The sequence below is a fragment of the Vombatus ursinus genome, unplaced genomic scaffold (assembly GCF_900497805.2).
Source record: "Vombatus ursinus unplaced genomic scaffold, bare-nosed wombat genome assembly UNPS02014785.1, whole genome shotgun sequence".
NCBI classification, from domain to species: domain Eukaryota; kingdom Metazoa; phylum Chordata; class Mammalia; order Diprotodontia; family Vombatidae; genus Vombatus; species Vombatus ursinus.
The window spans coordinates 1,591,638-1,615,432 of record NW_020954563.1 but is presented as its reverse complement, the minus strand read 5'-3'; the positions used below and the strand labels follow the sequence as shown (position 1 = coordinate 1,615,432).

General features: G+C 39.0%; 1 protein-coding gene across 1 annotated transcript in view; it reads right to left on the bottom strand.

Annotated features, from left to right (window-relative positions):
• The window catches only part of MROH8 (maestro heat like repeat family member 8), a 59,004-nt gene that overhangs the window by 5,582 nt on the left and 29,627 nt on the right, over positions 1 to 23,795 (bottom strand). The window contains exons 8-19 of the mRNA XM_027867347.1: positions 17,617 to 17,721; positions 16,247 to 16,382; positions 14,439 to 14,557; positions 12,523 to 12,675; positions 11,857 to 12,017; positions 9,255 to 9,387; positions 7,930 to 8,120; positions 6,822 to 6,959; positions 6,409 to 6,523; positions 5,984 to 6,127; positions 3,611 to 3,766; positions 2,697 to 2,819 (exon numbers count right to left, since the gene is read on the bottom strand). Of these exons, the coding sequence (XP_027723148.1) occupies positions 2,697 to 2,819; positions 3,611 to 3,766; positions 5,984 to 6,127; positions 6,409 to 6,523; positions 6,822 to 6,959; positions 7,930 to 8,120; positions 9,255 to 9,387; positions 11,857 to 12,017; positions 12,523 to 12,675; positions 14,439 to 14,557; positions 16,247 to 16,382; positions 17,617 to 17,721 (1,674 nt within the window). The remainder of the gene's footprint in view (positions 1 to 2,696; positions 2,820 to 3,610; positions 3,767 to 5,983; positions 6,128 to 6,408; positions 6,524 to 6,821; positions 6,960 to 7,929; positions 8,121 to 9,254; positions 9,388 to 11,856; positions 12,018 to 12,522; positions 12,676 to 14,438; positions 14,558 to 16,246; positions 16,383 to 17,616; positions 17,722 to 23,795) is intronic.

Here is a 23,795-nt window from a genome sequence, read left to right as displayed (position 1 = left end):
TATAAACATCATTGCTGCTTCCCAAGGACACAGACTATGTTACATGTGTGGTTATAAAAATAAATAATAACAAATCCCTAAACACAAAATAACAGATCTCCACATCTTTGTTCATGATGCTCTGAAATGCTCTCTCCATTTTTCTCCACCTATCCTTGAAGGTCCAGCTAAAGTCTTTCCTCCTGTATTATAAAACTTTTCTTGATGGCTACAGCAATCTCTCCCTTCTCTGAACCTCTGCGATACTTTTTGTCTATCCCAGTTATTTGGCACTTAATCATTTATTTAACTTGACATTCATATTTAACTTTTTGTGAATATAGGCAGAATCTGTGTCTTGCACTTCTTTGTATCCCTCACAGCTGCCAGCACGGTGCCACTATAGTAAAATGAACTAATGAATGACTATAAATGAATGAACAAATCTCAGACTCTCCATATGCCATCCTGCAGAAGAGATTTAGGTAGGGCCTCTTGCATTTCTTAGCTATAGCTTGAATATAAGTATGAACAAGGCAAATCTTATCTGTACTCTGAGAATCTCAGGGATATCACTGATTAATTTCATTCATTTATTTTCATTTGCATTTATTGAGCAACACCAATTTTTTCTTTTTCTTTTTTCCCCCAAGTCTAGAGCTCTTTATTATTAAAGTATAATAACTAACATTTATATAGGTTTGCAAAGCATTTTACATATATCTCATTTTATCCTCACAACAACCCTGGGGAGGTGGGTGCTATTATAAATGAGACAAGCAGTTTAAGTGACTTTCCCAGAATTACAGAGCTAATAAGTAGAGACTTAATAAATCATTGATTGCTTGATCCTAGTTCTGCCATCCAGGTCCAAACAAAGTAAGGCTGTCTTCTATGTGCCAGCCCTTCAAGTATGTGAAGCCTTTAGGTTGCCTGGTGGATAGAACGCTAGACTTGGAATCACATATGTATAAATTCTTCACCAACATGAATCTTAATAAAGTAGATTATTCCAACAACCACTTGACTTTTAAATTCCATAATCTTAAAAACTGGAAACTTCCTATTTTCTTTCTCTTCAAGTTGTGTCTTTACCTTGTCCACATTCTGCTGCGTTTCAGCCGTGGCCAGTTTGGCAGTCAAAATTCTTCTGCACATCATCCTTGCAAGTTTAATGGTGGACACAGAGTAAGGGATGGAGGGATGGAAGTAGTGAGAACACTACCATTTTTTTCCCTAAACAAAATAATGTTCATTTTCTAATTCTTCCTCTTCTTCTTAGAATACTTTTCTGCTCAAGGTGGTATCCTTGAAAAGTCTTTTGCTTAGGGGCACTTTAAGTTTATGTCATAGACATGGGAGTTTATTAGAGTTTATCTAAGAGTTTACTTTCGAATTCACTTCCAAAGTTGGGATATAATTTAGAAATATATAATGTGTGAAAAGCTACATTCTACTTAAATAGAAAAAAGTACCAACTGACCTACATTAAGGGGTAGGAAATAGATCATACAAAGTAGACATTACATAGAAGACATGTTAACTGTCCTCTTGGAGCTTACAAATCAACCCAGATAAGACATTTAAACCAATTGTCTTGCACTTGCTACTATAAAAGTTGGTTCTCTGCTATATTTAGCATTGATATATTGTCATATTGACTTAGTAACAGGTCAAAAGTACAATATCCAAACAAAGTACCTAAGCCAGTAGACTTCACCCTAGCTTCTTGTGAATTTGTCTTAGGATATGCCCTATGGGGTCCCTCCAGCATTTAACTATGCTAAGTAGACTACACTGGGCCTACTTTAAGCAGTAATCTAGAGGATCCCTGGAGGAGGCTGGCTTAGATGAAGGAACTTCCTAGCAGGGTCAAACTAGCTCCAAGAACAGACCTCCTAGGATAATTCTGGGCAAGGCTGTAACTATCAATTTATGTATCTAGAGCAGAAGAGTTAGGGGGCAGGAAGAGAAAGAATAAAATGTGAAGGTTCTAAGCTGCTTTAAAGGGATACGGAAGCCCAGAGAAGGCCACTGCTACTACCATGTTACAGGTGTTACAGCAAAAAAAGGCACACATTTGGGATAGTGTTGTTAGTACCCTTTAAATTTTCCCAAGGGAACACCCCATATTATCCCACCCTTGTCATGGCTCTGAAGTGGGTTTCCTTAAGGCTATCCTGGGTCCAAACCTAGATCTGACAACAATCCTCAGAAGCTTTTTTAAGTTGGTGGAGAGAAGATAACACATCCCAGAATCAGGGCTGGAGGGATGTCGGCAGCAATAGTGATGTTCGTGTCAGGCTGAATAGGTTGAATGGTCTCACACTACCTTTGTGGCCCACACTGTTACAGCACCTTCTGTCAGCTGGTGAAACAATCCACTTCATTAGATCCAGGGAACAGTTTAGAGATGGTTTCAAAGCTAATATATCACATTTAATTCAAACCAACAAACAAGCACCTGTTGTGTGCTTAACAGTATAACCACTGAGATAAACTAGTAAAGTTAGAAATCTGTTCCATAGTCATTTTCTAAGGACAAGGGTAAATGGAAGGTGGAACTGAATTTAGTCACCCTGAAACTACAGATCAGAGATCTAATGATAACAACCAATGAAATAGAAAGGAGCAGGAAATGTTCAGTTATCCCATTCTCCTCCATTATGAAAAGTCATTACACCAAAGAATTCACCACGGCACTACTATTCACTTACAAAGAATTTGCAGACTACTCCTATTCCAGAAGGATTGCTGTGCCAAGGATCTTTATTGTACACTTCTCGTGGCAGCTTCCATTTTAAGAACTGGCAACATATAGTAAGAACCCTACAGCTCTCCTGTGAAGAGTTGAAATTGGGAACAAACATCTATTATAAAATAAACAGAAACTAAGACTTGGCAGCCCTACTGAAGCTACCATTGGTACCGAGATCAGCGTTCTGGGTGGGAAGGTCCTTTTCCCAAAAGTTGGTGTTCTCAAGAGCTACATCCTAGGTTAGGATGCATACCTTGGGCAGAAAATAAATGCCTAGTTGATCTGTTAATAAGCACACTTCTGACATGCTTATTATTGTGCACAAGTATGTGCTCTGAGTAGTCAATCTGCTCACCATTCTCCATTCCTTCCTGCCCTAAATGGCATATGTTTAAATTACAGTCCCTGCAACAAAACTGGGCAAATGGTCTTCCTCCCTACTAGCCCAATGGACCCAGAAAAGCCTTCATCATGCCTTCTACTCTTAAGGATTTCACCCCAACATCTTATGTCAGCTAGAATTTCTGGCTTCTGTCTCATCACCCATTTTATTCCTCATTTTTACTAATACTTTTTCCCCCAAGTTCCATTTCATCTCTTCTCCCAGTTCTGATGCCCAGATCTCTGCCATAGCCCTCCTCCCACTTTAGCAAATAGCCCTCCCCACCCAAAAAGGCTCATCCTTAATCCTTGATTTTCTGACAAATTAGTGGCAGGAGGTGATAGGACAGAAGCCAGTATAGAAATGGCAGATCTGGCCCCAAGGTTTAAGACAAGTTTCCAAACTGACAGCCTGACCTTAGGAAGAAATCCTCCATAAATCTCTATGATTTGCTTACTACATGGATGGGAGAAAATGGCAATGGCTCTTACCTCAGCAACAGCATCATCTTCATCTTGCAAATGGAGAAGCAGTGGAATCAAGCTCTCTAGAATTTGGCCCTCTATGTCCTTCTTATCCTTGCATTTCACCTTCTTAATGGAGTCTCCAAAGAGGTTCACAGCCAAAAGATGAATATTTGGTCTAGCCTAGGAAGGAGGTGCCCAAAAAGAGACTCAGTTAAACATAATCACTCTTGTATTGTAGCAATAATCTATTACCACTCTCTTGCTCAAACATCTTCAGTGGCTCCCTATTGCCTACTAAGTAAAGCTGAAAATACTCTATCTTATATTCAAGGACCTCCATTACTTGTGTCACTTTAAACTCTTGGACTTATTTTATAACACTTATTGTGTACTCTACACTCCAGCTAAACTAATCTACTTTCTGTCCCTTAAATGTGTCACATTTTCCTGTCTTTATTTCTTTACTCATACAATTCCTTAAATCTAGAATGCACTCCTTCCTATTCCTCTACTGAATTTCTACCCCATCTTTTATAAGCCAACTGAAATGCCACCTCCTCTATGAAGCCTTCCCTAAATTCTGCCCTCCTACACTCATTGGTAATGACCTCTCCCTTCAGACCTCACACAGCACTTTGCTTTGCATTTCTCTAATGTACCTGTCAGTGTTAATTTGTATTATTTATGTGTACGCTTCATTCTCCTACAAGGCAGTAAGCTCCATGACAGCAGGGATCCTATCTTATCTAAACTTTGTGTGTGTGTCTCCCTAGTACATTGCTCTGTACTAGGGACTTGAATTGGACTAAATTAGGTTGGATTAAACTGAACTCAGATAAATTGCTCACCTAGACAAATCATTCAATAATTCTGCATAATCATTATCTTGAAATTACTTGGCAGAAGAAAGCAAGTCTAAGATGTGTAAGGATCAATAAGACACAGGAGTTGAAAATATTTGGCTATCTGCCTGCATATGAGTAATGGAGCCCCTTCTATCTGTCACCTTATAACTGACATGGAATAACACTACACTTATACCCTATTCATGTTATCTTTCTGTAAGCCAAGCACTCAGCTTCAGCACATTCAAATTCACCAATTAGTTTTTGAAAGTAAAATCAATCTTCCTTTCAATATATCCTCCTTCCCCACCCTGTAAGGGAGCCTGTTGTTGAGAAAGAACACCAGACAAACGCCAGAAAAACTAGATTCTAGTCCTGGCTCTGCATACAACTTATTCTGTGACCCTGAGCAAGTCATTTGACCTTGTGGTGCCTCAATTTTCTCACATATAAAATGAAGATAATAATGCTTATCCTAACTAGCTCATATGTACATCTTTAGCATCAAATTAGACATGGATGCGAGAATGCTCTGAAAATGATAAAACATCTTACAAATGTAACAAATTAGCATTACTAACAACTCTAATCACCATATACATATATATGTATGCATACATAATATGTACATGTGTACATATATCCATGTGAGTATATATATATTCATATATGTGTGTGTATATATATGTGTATATATATATATATATATATATATATACACATATATATGTAAGTACTCCATACTTTGTAAAGTTTCCCTTCCCTTCTTTGTCTTACATCACTAAATAGGGAGAATAGGGCCTGCACAGTAGTTTTGAGTGTAGTAAAGTCCATGGAATCAAGGAGATTTCTGAGTATATTGATGGCCAATAAAACAATCCTTTCATCTGTTTCACTTAAACTGCTTAAGATGACTGGTATCATGCCCTTGATAGCTTCCTCCTGTATACCCCAAAAGAATTCAATTAGAACCTTATTTGCAAAAGTCAATATAATACATATTTCATCTCAGATTGCTTTAGCAAAAGTTATTTACCCTAGTCCTTCTTTAGTGCCTGGTGGTTTGATTCCCAACAGGAAACAATGCCAGGTATGGAGAAAGAGACAGAGACCAGGTTCCCAAGGCATCCTTCAAAGCCCCTAAGGCTATTCCTAACTCAATTCATTGTTTATGGCCAGGTCTGATCAGGATGGAATATATTTCTATGTCTCTGTCTCAATGACTTCTCTTAGATTGTAAGCTCCTGGAGGGTAGGAATAGTGTCTGTTTAATTTGTTTTATGAGCTTATAATAATGATATTTATGATGAGGATACTATTAGCACAGGTTTCATGATTTTAGGTATGTGAGACACTTGAGAGTATTCAATGGTTGTTTACTATACCTGGTAATAAGAGGTTGGGATATACTTTATATATGCTTTAAAATCAGTAATTCTATAGTTCTTTTTATTACAAGGGAAGGTTCTCTGGGGAAAATTGGGAAGTGACAGTGATATAAACACAATTTAAAAAAAAAAGGTTATCAGTAGTTCTGGGACCTCTCTCTCACCTTTTCTTGATGATGACAGAGAAGGTTGTCTATTCCTTTCAGGCTAAGAACTCTGAATTGTTGATTTTCATGGTGCAGCCATTCTTCTAATCGAGTGATGGTATATCTGCTAGGAAGCCTCTTGGCCAGTGGACTCTGAAAAAGCTACATGTTGAATGATAATAGCAAAATGATTGGAAAACTTGCTATTCACTGGAGAGAAAATACCACCCCCACCCCCACTCCCAATCATAGGCTTTGAGATTACAAGTCTATATGAAGCTCATGAAGCTTCTATTGGTAAATTACTAATTTTTTTCATCCTACCCCGGAATATCCAAGATAGAATGGAGAACTCACCCAGCATTATTTCTGGGGCACAGCCTGGAAGAGAACTTATTGTCTTATATCCCTTCTGTACCCTACTTCTAAAGAATGATTCTTACCTCAACAAAGAAGGCCGCAGATGTAAGTCTATGTTTCTCATTCCCTCGATTAAGTAAAGGAATTAGCAAGTACAAGACCTTATGAGCAAGGATATCATGTTTTTCCAATAAAGCACTGTAAAGAAGAGGATTGGGATGATAACCCTATGTCAGAATGGGATTTGCCCAGGAGGTAACTGGAGCCATTGCACAGGGGCCCGTCAGGTAATCTGAACTTTCTGCATGGGATAAAGGTCTAAGAAGGGTGTGACAGTGGCTTGAATTCCTGCAAAATCTGCCTGGTGGCCTAGAATTATCAGTATTTGCCCTGCCTGCTTTGTGGAGGTCTTCCCACAGGCCACATACTATTAATTTCTTTAGGAGGCTAGGCTAAGAAAAGTACCATGACTAATAATGAAACACTAATGTCTTACTGGGCAAGAAGAGACACTCCTTCAAGATGAAAATTTTCTCCTTCTAGAAGATTCCATCCTTTTTTCTTTTCCATGGCATCAAATTCGTACCAACATGCTGTTCTTAGGAGGAGGGTCTTGGTAGCTTGTATAGCAAAGCTGAATGAAAGCAATGCCAGAAATGAATGGATCCAATGTTTTCCTCACAGAAAAATCACATTTACACAACCTAAGCTCCATGCTCTGGTCTCACCACTGAGGGATGAGTACAAACCCTAACAATAATTGTGAACCAGAGAATATATAATTGTATTTCTCTTCATTCCAGCTCCATTAAAATTCCTGTAACACGCAAGAAACCCAAATGGGTAATGTTGCCTGGGAAGACCTTACACTCCTACTTCCTAGCATTTAGAAATCCAATTAATTTTCTTTTGGGGAGGTATGGGGAGAAGACGGGATTGGTGACTATAATATGGGTGCTCTGAAGGATGAACAATACCTACTGCTTTCTAAAACTGTTAAACTGTCCCACTTCTTATACTTATAATAAGGACTTAAAATAAAATATCAGATTTGGAAAGGATATGAGAAATCATCTAGTCCAAGAGGAGGTAACTGAGGCCCAGAGAGAAGAACTGGTTAGAGTGAGGTCACATTGCCAATAAGTGGGAAAGTCAGGACTAGAAGTCATGCTGAGTCTTTCTTAGTCAAATGTGAACTTTGCATTACCATGCTGCTTCCTCTCACAGCACCTTTCCTGAAAGAAGGCAAAATGATACACCAAGGATACCCAAAGGAATTCCCACCAGCCCCATATATAAAGGGTTGAAAAGTCATGAGGCAAAAATGAAATAAAGAACAGCACCATGGAAGTAATATTGTCTATGTCTCAGTGTTAACCTTAGGCACTTCTTTTTACCTACTAAGGTTGTCAAGGACAACCTGTTGGACATACTCTGATACTTCTCTTGTTGTCCCACTCTTTTGCAGGGAGTCTGCTTGGTACCTCTGGGTCAGGCCTAGCTACCAACAAAACGCTACAGGAAGCCAATACATGTGTCTAGTGACCCTCTTATTTTCTCTCTGTCTCATTAACTTTAAACGTGAGTATTATAACTAGTAGTACCTCAAAGGGGTAGAGGTGGAAGTCACTTCTTGCTTGGTATACACACCATTTGGGATAGTGATATCTGACATTGTAAGGCCAATGCTGTGATGAACCTGAATGAGGAGGGCCATGAGGAGTTGCGGGAAAAGTCGATACGTTGCTGCTTGGAGCTTATTTCCCACAAATACCTCATAAAGAGCATCAGTTGCCTGAAGGAAACAGAAAGATACACAACTGAGCATAATACCTGCCCACCCCGGTGCTGATTTCCCATTTCACTTTTCTTCATACCAGCATATCTTACCTTAACCCCTTGTCTTACTGGTATAAGAGAACCTCATCAATATAAGCAAAAGAAATGAGAAAATTGCTCTTTGGTGGACATGCCCTTGAACCCATGCTGTACTTTACTTATGATAGAATTTGTTAAACGTCAGAGCCAAGAGGGTCCTGAAATATGCCCTAGTCCAGCTCCTCCTTGCAGATGAGACAAAACCCATGGAGAAGAAGTGAACTGCTTAAGGTCACACAGTTCAATGATGGCAGAGCTGAGTCTAACCCCCAGGTCTCTTCATTTCCAATTCAGTGCTCTTTCTGCATGGCATTACCACAGGGAGCCTCCAAGAATCACTATCTGAGTTTAGTGTTGCTGAGCCTTGAGAGGAAGAGGGAAGAGGGAGAAGGGAAGATAAAGACAGAAATGACATCCCACCTAGCCACCTTTTTTTAAGGGTTGAGATCTATCCCAACACTTTTTAGTAACTTTAAAGCATCCCAGGTTAGTATTTGAATCCAGCTTTTCCTCTTCTCTTTTTCTTTTCCCTCCCATTTACACTGTATGTATCTTGTATATATGTGGTTGTTTACATGGTGTCTTAGAATATCAGCTTCTTAAGGGCAGGAATTCTGCTTTTACCTTTCTTTGTAACCCTGGCACTTAGTATAGTGCCTGTCAAATAATAAGAACTTAATAAATGCTTGTTGACTGACTGACTCACTTCTTCGGATCAGTAGAAATATATGTTAGGAAGCAGATATATTTGGCATGAGAATTAGAGACATAAGTTAGAAATGAAGATAGGACGAGAAGGTAGCTGTACCAAATTGGTGAGTCTTTTCCCAAGCCATTTACCTTCCTCCCTCCACTTCCTTCCCTGTTCCCCTTGTTCCTTTCCCCCACATAGCACTCAGTACAGCACAGTGGGCTCAATCCATGGGATATAAAAGTAGATAAGAGCTATAACAGGGGTACTCCCTCAGTCTTTGTGCCCTGCTTTCCAGACACCCATGTCTATAACAGAGAGAACTCTACTGAAGACGGGAAAGGACAGAAGATGGGTTACCGCCACAGCTACATAGTCCATCTTTTCCTGATGCACAATGTGACACTTCTGAAGCTTCCGCAGCAGTCTCCACAGAATCCAAGTAGTGCTGGGCAAGTCGACATCAAGAGTCCTCCACAACTCAGACAAATGCCTGAAAATATCCCAAAGACCTTAGACAGAGGGAAAACAATGATTCAAGGAGCTAAAAAAAAACCATCATGTTGTCTGCTGGGAAGCCTCATTATGGCAAAAGTCATTGGTCTCAGTTCAGTTCCCCAGGATATGAAAAAACCCACCTTGTTAGTACCTGTGAGCTATCTACCTCATTAGGCATAGAGATTGGAGTTACTCTCTTCATCCTTATATGGATCTCAGCAGATTTTCTTAATAGTAAGTCATATGGGTTGAACTTTCCCACCTCACCTGGACTGATATCTTTTTTTGCTTGTTTCTTTCTTCTTGAGTACCAGCACTGTTGACTCAAAAGTTGTGGAAGGTGGGGGAGGGGGAGGAAATCATGAACAGGGAGACATGGGAAGAGCCAAGGAGGAAATGGAAGAGCCACCTACGCAGTCATCTCGAAATCTCCTCTGTAAATATGTGGATATCTTTGGTTTCCTGGGCCCCCACTGTCCCCAAATTGTATTGTTCACTTGACAAACTTGATTAGTGCTAAAATTATAGTGTATTCCTTGCCTAAAAAAATATTCTAAGACATCTCAGACAGAATACTAAGCTAGACTACTAATGGGAAAATATGGAAGAGATATCTGAAAGTGTACATGGCAGGAAAAAAAATGCCACTTCTAGAATGAAATGAAGAAATCTCTCTGCTTATCATTATTAATTACCTACAATAAGTCAACTTCTCTGAATTCTTGAGTTATTTCTACAGAGAACAGATGAGGTGCTCTTAGAAAATGGATTAATTCGAGCCATAAGTAAGCGCTTTTTTTTTTTAGTCTGTGGCTTGCTTGTCAATTTGCTGAGAATGCTTCAGGAATAGAATGGGGGAATCTACTAAAACAGGGAAGCCTCCAGGGACTTGAGGAGGACAGACCTTTTAAAAAACATGTGGATTGAGAGATAGAATGGAATAAATTATCTCACATAAGACAGACAAGAAAAGGCTTTTACAGTGGAGGGGAAACGAGGGGGGGGGGGAAGGTGAGAGGGAATAAGTGAATCTTATTCTCATCGGATTTGGCTTAAGGAAGGAATAACATACACACTGAATTGGGTATAGAAATCTATCTTACCCTACAGAAAATGGGGGGGGAAGGGGACAAGAGAGCAAGAGGATGATAGAGTGGAGGGCAGATTGGGGGAGAGGGTAATCAGAAGCAAACACTTCTGAGGAGGGACAGGGTCAAAAGAGAGAATAAAATGATGGGGGGCGGGATAGGATGAAGGGAAATATACTTAGTTTTTCACAACATGACTACTATGGAAGTGTTTTGCATGACTACACATGTATAACCTGTATCGAGTTGCTTGCCTTCTCAATGAGGGTGGGTGGGGAAGGAGGAATGGAGAAAATTTGGAACCCCAATTTTAAAAACAAAAGTTAAAAAAATTGTTTTCACATGCAACTGGGAAATAAGATATATAGGAAATGGGGTACAGAAATCTATCCTGCCCTTGAGGAAAATTGAAGGGGAAGGGGATAAGAGAAGGGGGGGAGAGATAGAAGGAAGGGCAGATTAGGGGTATTTAGAATGCATGCCATTTTAGGGGGTGGGGGGAGGGATGAGATGGGGAGAAAATTTGGAACTCAAAATCTTGTGGAAGTGAATGTTGAAAACTAGAAATCAATTAATTAATTAAAAAAAAACCCATGTGAATTGGAGAGAGGACACAACAGATAGAGCTGCAGCTGCCAAAAGGGTTAGAGACAGAGCTTAGAACCAACTGCACTATAAAGAGAAACTGACCATTAGTAGAGGAGAGAAGCGCCCTACCATTCAGCTTACCAGCTGCTACCATAAACTTGAGGTACCTTGTGTAGTGAATGTGTACACATTACACATTACTCTAAGCCCAGACTGGTGAATTAGGCTTTCTGATGGGCTTGACATTGCCAAATAGTGTAGAGTTAGAGATAAAGACTAGACCTATGATTTCATATAAGGAATATAAAGAACTTATGGATGAGGAAACTCCTTCTACTAATAAATTTATAGTCTTAGAGAGTTGCCTAGAGTATTAAAAGATAAAGTGATCTGCTGAGGTCACATGGCCAGTATATATGAAGCAGGGTTTGAGCTAAGATCTTCCTGGTTCCAAAGCCAGTTCTTTATCTAATAACCAATGCTGCCTCTCATAAGAATATAGTATTTCTCCCTCCAAAATATAGCATTCAATACACAGACATGGTCAATACTGAAAACAGTTAAGAATATAGAGGAGCAGAATTCCAGAACTATCAATATACAAATTATTTAACAGTATATGTATATATGTATATTTTATACTATATATATGAATATGTGTATATAAAATTTGCCAAGAACACAGGAATGGCTAAGTTTCTTTACTAAATTGTTTCTACTCTTACCACCCCTCAAAGTCCTTATGTGATCCTAAGGATCAAGTAGAGGTCCTTGGAGAGCTCCTTTACCTGTCAAATGGAATTGGATGAAACAAAAGGTGGTTGAGCACCACATCTGTATACTTGGGCCTGGAGATGAACAGGCTCACAACGCTCAAGGCCTGCTGGCGGGCATTAGGTTGACTGATGACGGGCAGCCGGACGCAAATAGCTCCTATGATGTCCGATACCTGAGATGAAAACAGCAAGCTACTACAACCTTGCCACTGCGTGTGACTGGATTTTAGTGCCATTCTTGTGGCCTCTAGAACTAAGAGAGGAACTCTCTAAGGCAACAGAAGACAGAAAAATGGGATACTCCTCTATCCTATCTTTTATGCAAATATGTGATAACATGTGAGTTAATTTTTTTCTCCCAATGAGACTATAAATTACTGAAGGGTAAGGCCCTTGTCTTAAATCTCTTTTGTATTCCTCTCATTATGCACATAGTAAATACTCAGCTCAACAAATGCCTACTTACTAAATGAAATAAAGAAAGCTTGGACACTGGTACAGCCTGAGTGAAGTTCTGGGCCAGGGTCCCTCTAGCAGCTACACTGTATCCTCTAACATAAGGCTTAATAGCCTAGCTTCAAATGGGACCACAAGCTTTAAAATTGACCTAGGCAACTAAGCGACAGGTTTGTTCCTCACACTTCTGATACAGAAGCTTAGTTCCCATGAATCTCTCACCTTCTCAAATCGTGTTTCAGCACTTTTAACCAATGTCACCAGCAACTCTCCTGCTGATTGTTGAGTACAAGGATGTTTCAGATTTTTCAGTCCATCCAAGGTAGTCACTATAAACTGACCAAGTTCATTTGGACTGAGAAAAACTTCAAAGACCTGAAACACATGGAGAGAAATGAACTCTCAGAAGTAGGGTCTGGTATAAAAGAGCCCCAAACCAAGAGCCTGTATCCTGGGCCTCTAGCTCCATCTGTCTCTGCCATTAACAAGCTCTGCAAAGTTGGGCAAATCACTTATTCTCTCTGAACTTCAGATTCTTCATCTGTAAAAAATTGTTAAAGGTCTCAGTAATGTAGGCTCTAATTAATAAATAACAATAAGGAATTAATAGATGGGTTTAAGCAAAGATTCTTAACTTAGGATCCATGGACTTTTTAGGGATCCATGGATAGAGTAATATCTGCCCCACCTACCGTGCAGGTTTATTGTGAGGATCGAATGAGATGATGCATGTTTAAAGCATCTAAAGAAGCATAAAGTGTGATATAAATGAAGGTGATTCCTTCCTTGATTCCTACACTGCTATATAAGTTGTACAAACTGTTTCCATCACAAGGACCCTGGAGTAGGTGTATAAGCTTTATTATCTGCATTTATAAAGATGAGAAAACTAAGGAACAGAGATGAAGTGACCTGCTCAGGATCACATGTGTTTGACCTGAGACTCAAACTTGGATCTTCTGACTTTAAAACTAGTGGTCTTTACACCACACCCAGTTGTCTAACAAGGTGCAATTATTGATTTCCCAGAGGCTAGAAACATGACTTGAAGAAAAGAAGGCTTAGATTTAGACAAAGTACTTTATCAAATCCTTTTGTACCATCCCTGTGCCTCAAATCATTCAAGTCAAGTCATATTAAGTCAATCCAAAAACTTGAATCTTTGACCTGGGAAAAGATGAGAATATTTACAGGCAAAGTGGTGGAGGTAGGGAGAGAAGAGCTTCTATAATATTCAAATAATTCTTTCTTCAGACCAGGAGTTCCTAACCTTTTTTTGGGTCATGGACCCCTTTGGTTTTTTGGTGAAATCTATGGACCCTTTTCAGAATAATGTTTTCAAATAACTAGAGTAAATAGTAAATTTCAGTTAGATGGTAATGAAAACAAAGACGTAAATTTTTTTTCCCATCCAAGTTCTCAGATCCTCTAAAAAATATCCATGTATCCCTTCAAGGTCCAAGGGTCTTAGGTTAAGAATCTTGCTTTAGACCCATCTGTTAACTCTTTGTTATTAGCTTTTAGGTAAACATTTCCAAGACTTTCAACAATACATACTTTTTTTAGGAGAAGACTAATAGATCATGACTCTATTTAGGGTAATATCTGTAATCCATCATAATTATATAGTATTTATTCTCTAATACATAGCACTGTACAAAGAGAAACTACTGATCTTCATAAGGAAACATGATCTACTTTTGATCTAATTTCAGTACAATCTATTCTTAGGAAATACTTTTTTTCCCAGTAGCAAAGGCTGGATATTTAGGATTGCTTAGGAGGTATTTTTACTTAGGTACAAGTTGGCCTTGATGGCTTGTGAAGTCTCTCAGCTTTGAGACTTGGGGATTTGATGATTCTGTGATTGTACTATATTTTCTACATTCCGTCATCCATTCTAGACAGGGCCATGCTTTTGCCAATACAAATGACACACAATTGCTTGGGGTTAGGGGTGCAATCTGTGAGAGAAGAATTGCATGGTTCATTCCTATGCAGTCTTCCATGAGCAGGGATCCAACCTGCGATCTTGGCCTCTTTCACATCATCTTCTAACTAACCAAGCAGACTAGGCCAGATATATGAGGAGTGTTGAGAGAAACCAAGCACCTGTCTTCCAGAATCATATCAATTACCTGTGCAATTTTGAAGGGGTTGCTGTAGAACTGTTTTATGCTGCAAATTTCTAGGAATTCTTTACATTTTTTCATTGCTTCTTTTAAACTCTGGCGATTCCTTTTATCATTAGTGATACCTGAAAAATACATGGAATATGTTGCATACTTTCCCCTTTGCTTCTTTTCTCAAGATTTTATAAATTAATGTCCAGGGACTGAAAATCTTCATCTAATCCACAACTGAAGATTAGTATCTCCATGCCCACTTTACAGTGTTTTTAAAACTATGATTTTATTTTCGCCTGATAATACATACAATTGTCTGCCAGCTTCTCTGAGGCAGTCACAGATTGGCAACTGTTCACAGACAACTGGGCTACAGATTTTTACTTGTAGACTAAGACACAAACTATCTTAGCAGGTAGTCCTAAAGAGAAAAATATCAATAGGAAAGATGGAGGGATGTGTGTGCATGGGGTAGAAGGAGGTTGGTTTGGGACAAGAGAGGCATAAGATGACAATCTCATGGGAAGAGCAGGGATTCCAGACTGAAGACTAGCTCTAAACAGAACAGAGTGGATACTACCCTTTCTATTTGTTTCTATCCCAAGTTTGGCCAACACAATCATCCAGGTCAGTACCCTGCTGATTAGCAGACAGCCCCAGGATACTGTGGCTCCTGTTGCATTGCTGATGTGCACAGTGCACTGTGACCACATACATTCCAGTGATTTTACTATTGCCTCTCAGATAAAATACAAACTACTCCATTTGGCATTTAAAAACCCTCCATAATCTGGTTCCAAGATGTATGATTACACTGATTTCACATTTTACTCCCTCTCAAATACTCTCCATCCCAACCAAATGGATACACTTTTCTGGTCCCAAAATTCTACTTCCTGCATCTCTTCTTTTGCACAGACTCTCCCCCACGAGTGGTGTGCTCTCTCTTATGCCTCTTGGGTATACTCACTTCCTTCAAGGCACAGCTCAAATGTTACCTTCTACACTGAGCCCTTCTGGATCTCCACCTCCAACTCCACCCCAGGCACCAGTGCTTCTCCCTGCCCACAAAGGACTTTGAATTTCTTTTGTATAGAGTCCCTATTTACTTTTCTGTGTATATGTGGGTCTTCATTTCCTAAAACAAATAAGCTACTTAAGGGTGGGGGCTATTGATATTTGTTTTTTTATCCCCAGTGTCCAGCACAGACCTTGACAATCATTTGACAAATTAGCTTTTATTAAGTATCTACTATGTTTCTTGCAATGTGCTAGATGCTAGCGTACCCAAATATAACGAATGAAATAATCTATTTAAAAAGAGCTTATACACACAGTAGGTGCTTAATAAATACCTGCTGAATTGAATAATAGCAACCCATATTTCTAGAGCCTTCTAAGGTATATAAAACACTTTCCTTACAACAGCCTTGAGAAGCAGGTAAGAAAAATATTATTATAGGTGATTTTTGCCTAGGGTCACAAAGTACCTAGTGTTAAAGCTGGGATTCAAATACAGGTATTCTGACACTGAATCCAGCATTCTTTCTACTGTAGCATATTGTCATATAGATAAGTTTGACCCCTCAAACCATCCTGCTAGCTGGTATGTAGACTCTGGTGGCTTAGACTTTCTCAGCCTATGACTGCATTGCTTAGTCTCTACCCAGGGACTGTTTGACTTGCCTGTCCTCTTTTCTAGTTTTTTTTTTTTTTTTTTAAGCTTTCTGCAGTGGAAAGAATGAGGGTGGGGAGAAGTAGCTTGTTATTGCCTAGAGAAGAAACCACTGAGGTCCTGCTGGGTTTCGGTGTTTTCTTACACTTCAGCCTCAGGGTGATGTGCAGCAGGTAGTGGGTGCCCTCCGCAGCCTCTTGAGCCACTTCCTCCACTGGGTCCCCACAAAGCAGGGCCATCAGAGCCACCAGGTTCCCCAGTTTTTGAAACTGCAGAGGAGGCTAATGAGGAGGGAAAAGAGAAATGAATGAGTTAGCACCACCGGATCTCTTTGGACTTGGTCTCCTGGTACTGTACTTCAAACTTTACATTACAGTTGACATGATTACATCTTAATGAAGGGCGGGTTTTGTTAGCAGCCCGCTGACCTCTCTCTGTTTGACTATAATTAACAACTGTGGACCCAGAGTCACCCACACCCAGCAGGCAGTATGAAAACAAGGAACTCCTAACCTAAGATGAGCATTTCACTCTCTTATTAAAACATCACTCTTGCTAACCGCTTGGGCCTTGCTTGCTCCTTAGCTAAATTGCCTGGGTTTGACTGCCTGCTTTCTTAGAAGGTCAGGATTTTGGTCATGGGAATATTCATAGGATTTAGAGCTAGGAAGGACCTTAGAGATCATTGAGTCCAATCTCCCCACTTTCCAGATGAGGAAACTGAGATCTGGAGGAGCTGAGTAGCTTACACAGGGTCATACATCTAGTAAGCAGCAGATCTGGGATTCGAATGCAGATCCTCAAACTCCCAAGCAAGTGCTCTTTCCATTTCACCATGCTGTTTCTCACATCTGTCAGGTGTGCTTCAGGGGCTGTGACCCTATAGGCCATTCCCATGTCATTGCTTTCCACCCCTCAGAAAGGTAATACCTCACAGGGGCTCACATCCAGGGCCCTTTTTGGGGTGGTCATAGAAAAATGGGAAATATAGCTCTTTGGGGGCCAAGAGTAAAGAATCCAAAGCTTCACACTGAATCTACATTTTAGTCTAGTCCCTATGAGGCAAAGGTACTGAGCTGGGCTTCTAGTCTGTTTCCAAAATACTCCTTTGATAAGAAACTCTGAAGATTCCACTGAATGGAAAGGGATTAAATGGATGGGAAGAGTCTAAAGAAAGATCTGTCTTCCTTAAACTGCAGCCAAGATGAAAGGTAGAGAAGGCAGCTCTATTCAGAACAGTAAAATATCAATTTAGGAAAGGAGCTCAATTATTAGAGTCAGAAGAAATAGACCAGTCACTTGAGTCCAAAGGGTCACTTCTTTTTATGCTCTGGAATAGAAGAAAAAAGGAAGTGATACAGTTTGTGTATCACTTCAGTGGACAAATAAGGATACAGGATAGCTTGTTTATCTTTTCCGTGAGAAAAACAAAGAAGCTTGTACAATCCTGCTACATTTTCTCAGAGGTAGGATGGTTTCTGACCCACTTCACTCCCTAATTCAAGGGTGGCTTACTTGCAGGTTGAGATGTCTAGATAGGCATCCCAGCATTTGAGACATGCTGACTGTAGCTCTTTCACGTTCGTGGTCTTTTGCTGACTGTAACCATGGCTCCATGTGCTGGAGGAAAACGGGACAGCAAAGGCATTAATAAAATTCAATGGGACAGATAAGGGATTCCCCAAATTACCTTTACTCAAATCACATGAGAGTTAGGAGGCAGGACCCCCCCCCATGCTCTTCTGTAACTGTCATATTATTTTTTGAATATAGAAGTTATGCAATAGAGTTGGAACAGGAGATATAGTACAAAGAGCACAGGCCAGACGTCAAGAGGCCTGAATACTGCAGCTAACTAGCAGGATCACTTTGGGCAAATGACTAAATATTTGAGTGCCTCAATTTTATTACATATAAAATGGGGATAACAATAATTTCCTCACCTACTTCAAAGGGTTGTTGTGAGAATCAGCTGAGATAATAGATGTAAAACTTCTTTTTAAAAGTATTAAATGTTACATTAGCATAGCTTAGCATTACTGCTTTTTCTGGGGTGAGATCACCTGTTACACACTTCCTATATGGATAGGAGTCCAAGTATTCATATGATCCTTGGTGCCTAGGACACAGGGCCAAAATTTCTTCCTTTATCTTTCCCCCCCACTAATAATAATTTCATTTTCCACTTCACTGTAACTTCAAATTTAGCAATTTAAACTCACTTTCACCCTAATCACCTTGAGAGAGAAATGAAAGTTGGTTTACAGCTTGAATCATCTAATACTTTCTCTTTCACTTGAGATTTAGTCTCCAAATGTCTAGCAACTCATGGTAGGACTATGTTGTGAGGTTCTTTTGCCTATAACATATTGCATTCCTTGGTTTCCTTTCATTATTCCAGGCATAATTCCATACCATTTAAATAAGAAACCCCTAGTACCTAGGGCATCTTTACTTGGGGCTAAATTCATCTACCTCACAAGGAATGTTGGAAGACTAAGCTATGATGATATATGTAGATGATACAGGTACATTAGCCACATTGACCGATGAGGAACCTAAAGCTAATAACTGAGTAACCTGTCCAATGTCACAGAGCTAGTACACGGCTAAGCCACAAACACAGGTCTTTTGACTTCTTGTCCATTGCTCTTTCCAATATATTTTGTGCTGTACAAAAGCTCATTTTGGAAGGAAGGGCATCTTTGATCTTCTTTCCAGATCCTGGACCTTGATACACTGTAGCTACCGAGCAGCACTAAAACTGTCCCCAGGCTATATGGTTAAGACCTAGATGCTATCTCCTTTACTCTCTCTCTGTGGTAAAGTTCTACTAAGAGTTAAAAGGTGTGATCTGTTTTGTGACCATTATTATATTCATAATATATTGTCAGATTGCACTAGCCTCTGTTCACATCAACAATATATTCAAATATCTGTTTCTGCATAGAAACATAAACATCAAATTTCATAACTGTTTGCTATTTTTTCCCATTCTAGTTGAGTATAAAGTTTCCTTGATTTGAATTTCCCTGATTATTAGGGAATTTGAGCATCTCTCCACATGGTTATGCAGTTTATATTTTCTCCTTTGAAAACTGTCCCTTAATTTCCATTGACCATTGCTCCATTGTGGAATATACACATCACCAATTTTAAAGATATGTAATGATTTCATATGGATTCATATGGTCAGAACTTTAACAAATATTTTGACTGTAAATATCTCTCTAGTTCATTTATTTTCTTTTAATATTAGAGGTATTTCTTTTTGTTGTATGAAATCTTTTTTATTTGTGAATAATCAAACTCACTATGTCTCTTAATAATCCCTTCCCATTGTTTCAGTGATAAAAAATGTTTTTCCACTCCATATTTGGGACTTAATCTATTATTCCTTTTTCTCCTAGCTTTTTAAGTTGGAGAATTTGTTCCATTTACATAGCTTTACAATTGTTAGGGTTTTTTTCTTAATTATTCTATTGGAAGTGAATATACACTTTCTTACTCTTATCCTTTCTGTTATTAACCTAAGTAAACTTGACAAAACCATTCCAAAGGAAGCTCCAGCCAAATGGCTGAGTGTTTGTAACTAAGCAGCTTCTCTGTATCACCTTAAAACATGGGCAAAGATACCAAATAAAATAAAAGAACAGTGAAAAAAGATGGGACAGAAAGAAATTCTAAAAAGAAAAACTTCACAGTAAAACTAACAGAATGACTAAAGAAATGAATAAACAAAAAAGCTCTAATATAACAAATAAACAAATAAATATTATGGGGCAAAAGAAATGCAGGTATAAGCTCTGCAATGAAAGAGTAAGACTACAACAACTCTAGACTCTGGCTGGCGCAGAAATGTTAGAAGGCGGCAAAGCCCAACAACCCATATGGTGGTTTATATAAAGGAAGCTCTGGCATCTGTAAAACTGGCAATAAAACTGCTGAGAGAAGAATTCAGAAGACTGATGTGAGAACTAATGACACAGAAAAGAAAATGGAAAGTTTCAATGAAGCAGTAGACTCTGAGTGGAATGGCACAGGAAGAAAGAAAGAATTCATTGTCAAAAGAACAAATAGCGGAATATTTTTTATAAAAGGCAAAACTGGAAGAGACCTTCCGATCACTACAAGATAAAACAAGTACTAAAGGACAGAGCTCAGCAAGACTATCTGAGAATGATTGGTATTCCAGAAAAAAATTACAAAGTCTGAATACCATATTCTAGAAAACCTTACAAGAAAATTGCTCAGAAGTATTGAAAACACAAGGTAGCATGCAAATCAATATATGCTTTAGGATGTCAACAGAAAGGAATGAGAAATTTAAATCACCTAGAAATAGGGTCATGAAGTTCTAGAGCTTCCATGTGGAAGAACATTACAAGTAGCCAAGATGAAGCAATTCATGTGTAAGAACATACTAATTGCACATGTATAACCCTATATTTGATCACTTACCATCTCAGGGACAGGGGAGGGGAGGGGGGGAAGGAGGAATAGAATTTGGAACTCAAAACTTTAAAATAAAAACGTGAAAAAACTGGGAAAAAAAGAAAATACTATGAATTTCACAAGATGATTCAGCAATGATGAGAATGAAAAGGCTAGAATGTGAACTGTAATGTAATATAATAGATGTATGTATATATGTAATACATATATACTGTAATATATATAATGTATATAATGTAATAATGCAATAGAATGTAAACTGTAATGTAAACTGAAAAGTAAGAAAAACCAGTCTGACTTCCAATATTATAGATTCTTCTAAACTAAGCATATGCCATCCAGAGAAAAGCTGGTTCTGCCCCTCCTCTTCCTTGTTCTCTGGTGTTTCTATCATGAGCTTAGTCACCAGAGGGAATGACTGAAGTTACAAGGCACATGGAAAAGGCAACGAGCATTTTCTTTCAGCCTAAAAAAGCCTCAGTGGAAGATCCTAACTAAAAAGGAGGGGTATGGGGAATACTACGTGTACCCTGTGGTAGAGAAGAGGTAAATGAAATTGAATTTCTCTAAACATGGCAGGGAGTAAGAACTGGGGACCTTTGATTTAGAAGAGCAAGTTGGGTTTTGCTCACTTTAGCTAACCTTTTATGTGCCCATAAACAGTGCTATTGGTATAATTAAAAGTGTTTTAAATGTAGCCCCAAGGTATGTTGGCCTAGATAATTTCATTCTAAAAGAACTATAAGAGATGAAAACAATGTTTATTCTTGGTTTCAGAGAACTGATGATGAAATATGCATCTCGTTTTGATAAAGTAATACAGACGATATAGGTATAGAGTGTTGCAAATATAATTACTACATTGGCTTATTTTGTTTGACAATTCTTTGGCATAAGAGAGGATTCTGTTGGGGGAAGTGGGATTCTGTTATTGGAAAGTGATGGTGGTACAAAAAACAAAAAGCATCCAAAGAACATTTTTCAAAGAACTCCAACACTTGGTCCAGAGAGTGCATGGCAGGTATAGAGGTGGGGGCATAAAAGAGTAGCAGCAAATCATTGCAAGATAGCAAGTGATGCTAAACTTATTACAGGAAAGAAAAACCTTCTGGGGCAACTCAATTCAACTCAACGAGCATTTATTAATTACTCACTTGAGCCAGGCATCATCCTCTAGATTGGGGATACAAAGACAAAAATAAAAGTCACTCTCCTCTAGAGGCCTTTCGAAGACAATGCAGACAGTCTTCAGACAACCACTAAGGGGAAGTAAGAACACTACAAAAATTGCCATGATTGGTCAGGACTGGGTAGAGGCCACAAAGCTTTGAATGTGGGAACTGAGAGAGATCAAGCTATGGAAGTGGTGATGTTAGCAGCAGTGAGGGAAGTGATCAGATTCCAGGGGAAGCAAGAAAACACTCAACACAGAATAAGCCCTTCACTGAGGTCTCTATCAATTCAACGATACTAGGACTTCCCTTAATGCTTCACATATCGTTGCTGTAAACTTCAGCAGAGACTAAGACCAAACCATTCCGAGGGAAGGGTAATAATAAACAGCCCTCATCAGGAAGTTGGACTGTAACTATTCTTATTCCCTTTTTTAATAAAGGCAGTAAGAACTGCCTGATGGACTGGTAACCAGTTCCTTCTCTGCCCTTTACTGTTTTAACTATTTTATGTTGAAATGCCGATTGGAAACATTTTGCTTTCAGGGACTCTCCCTAAAGGTGAGCCAAAACAAAGCCAGACCCTGAGATGCCCAAAGGAATATCTGAGTAAAAGCAGAAGTCACAGATGTTATTAATCATGAATAACTTCTAAAGATGAACTTGAGTCTTGAGTCCAATTTGGGTAGTGGACCATATATTACCTTGAGATTCATGAATCTTAACCTATCTTCCAGGTCCATCACTTAATTCCGCATGTTTTCCAATTCTTTGGATAATTCAGTGATTTCTGCTCCTGTTATTTTCTCCAATTAATCTGCAGTGGCAATACCTCTATTTTCCACTGAAATAATCTGTTTTGGATTCACTCTCTTGATTCATTCAGAATTTACATTATATTCTCCATATTGATAATTTTCTTCATTACTTCGTCCTGAACTTTTTTTTAATTACAGCCTGAGTTTTTTTTTTTGCAAGATTTTAAACTTAATCCAAAGGAATTTTGTTTCATTGTCTCACCCTCTATGGACTTCCCAAAGGCCCAGGCAATTCAGAGAGGGTAAGGTACTAGGTGAGGTTAATTCTGGAACTTCCCTGTGTGGGGAGGTGATAGTGGTCTGTGTAGGAATAATCCATCCCATATCACCTACTACAGAGGATACTCTAAAAAGAGCACGGCTATAATTTACCCCATTTGAGACCTCTTGGTAGATCTGAGATGATAACAAGGTGGCCTCAGGAGAAGAAGATGCCATCATAATCATCTGTTGTCCAGACCTTGCTGAGAACTGAAAATAGCTATGCTGTGTCCTTCCTAGCATTTGGCTAGGCTCTGCATAATCTTCGAGAGGCTTTGCTTCTCTACTCTCCTCTGTCCTTGGGGGATAGTATCCATGTCCTCTCTCCCCCCAATATTCCATGAACTGAGGTACTCCAGCATAGAAAAATGGGGGCGGGGAGCAGGGAGCAGGGTAGTACACCATATCTTACCCTGTATGATAAGGGTAATAAGCTGGAGTGGCTGGTCCCTAGGCAAGGAGTAGCAGAGTGTTTGTTTTACTTTCATTTTTAACTTTACTCATACTAAACTGAAGTTACATATATGTTGCCAGCCTTAATTGACTGGACACAGGGAGGTAAAGAAATTGTGGGAGAGAGATAATTATTCCAAAGAGTGGAATCTGAGCCAAGATAATTGAAGTAATTACTATTTTTGTTTTTTAAGTATTCAAGTATGTAAGTTGTGACACACATAGGAGAAAAAGTCACTTTCAGCAGCCAAAATGAAAGGGGAAATGAACTAGCCATCACTGAAAGGAATTGTTCAAGAAAGTGTCACCTGGTAGCTGACTGAGAGATTGTACAAAATCACTTCAAACCCCCTTGGCTGGATTTTAAACCATTTGACAACTATCTCCCTGTACGTCGAAGGGAAAAATAAATTTGAAGTTCTTTCTAGAAAAAAAAAAAAGGAGGAGCTGTCTACTCTATGGAGGAAATACATTCCAAATAATGATAAGGAGCACAAAAAAAGAGAAAGTGGTGGTTGGTGACTCCCTGCTCAGA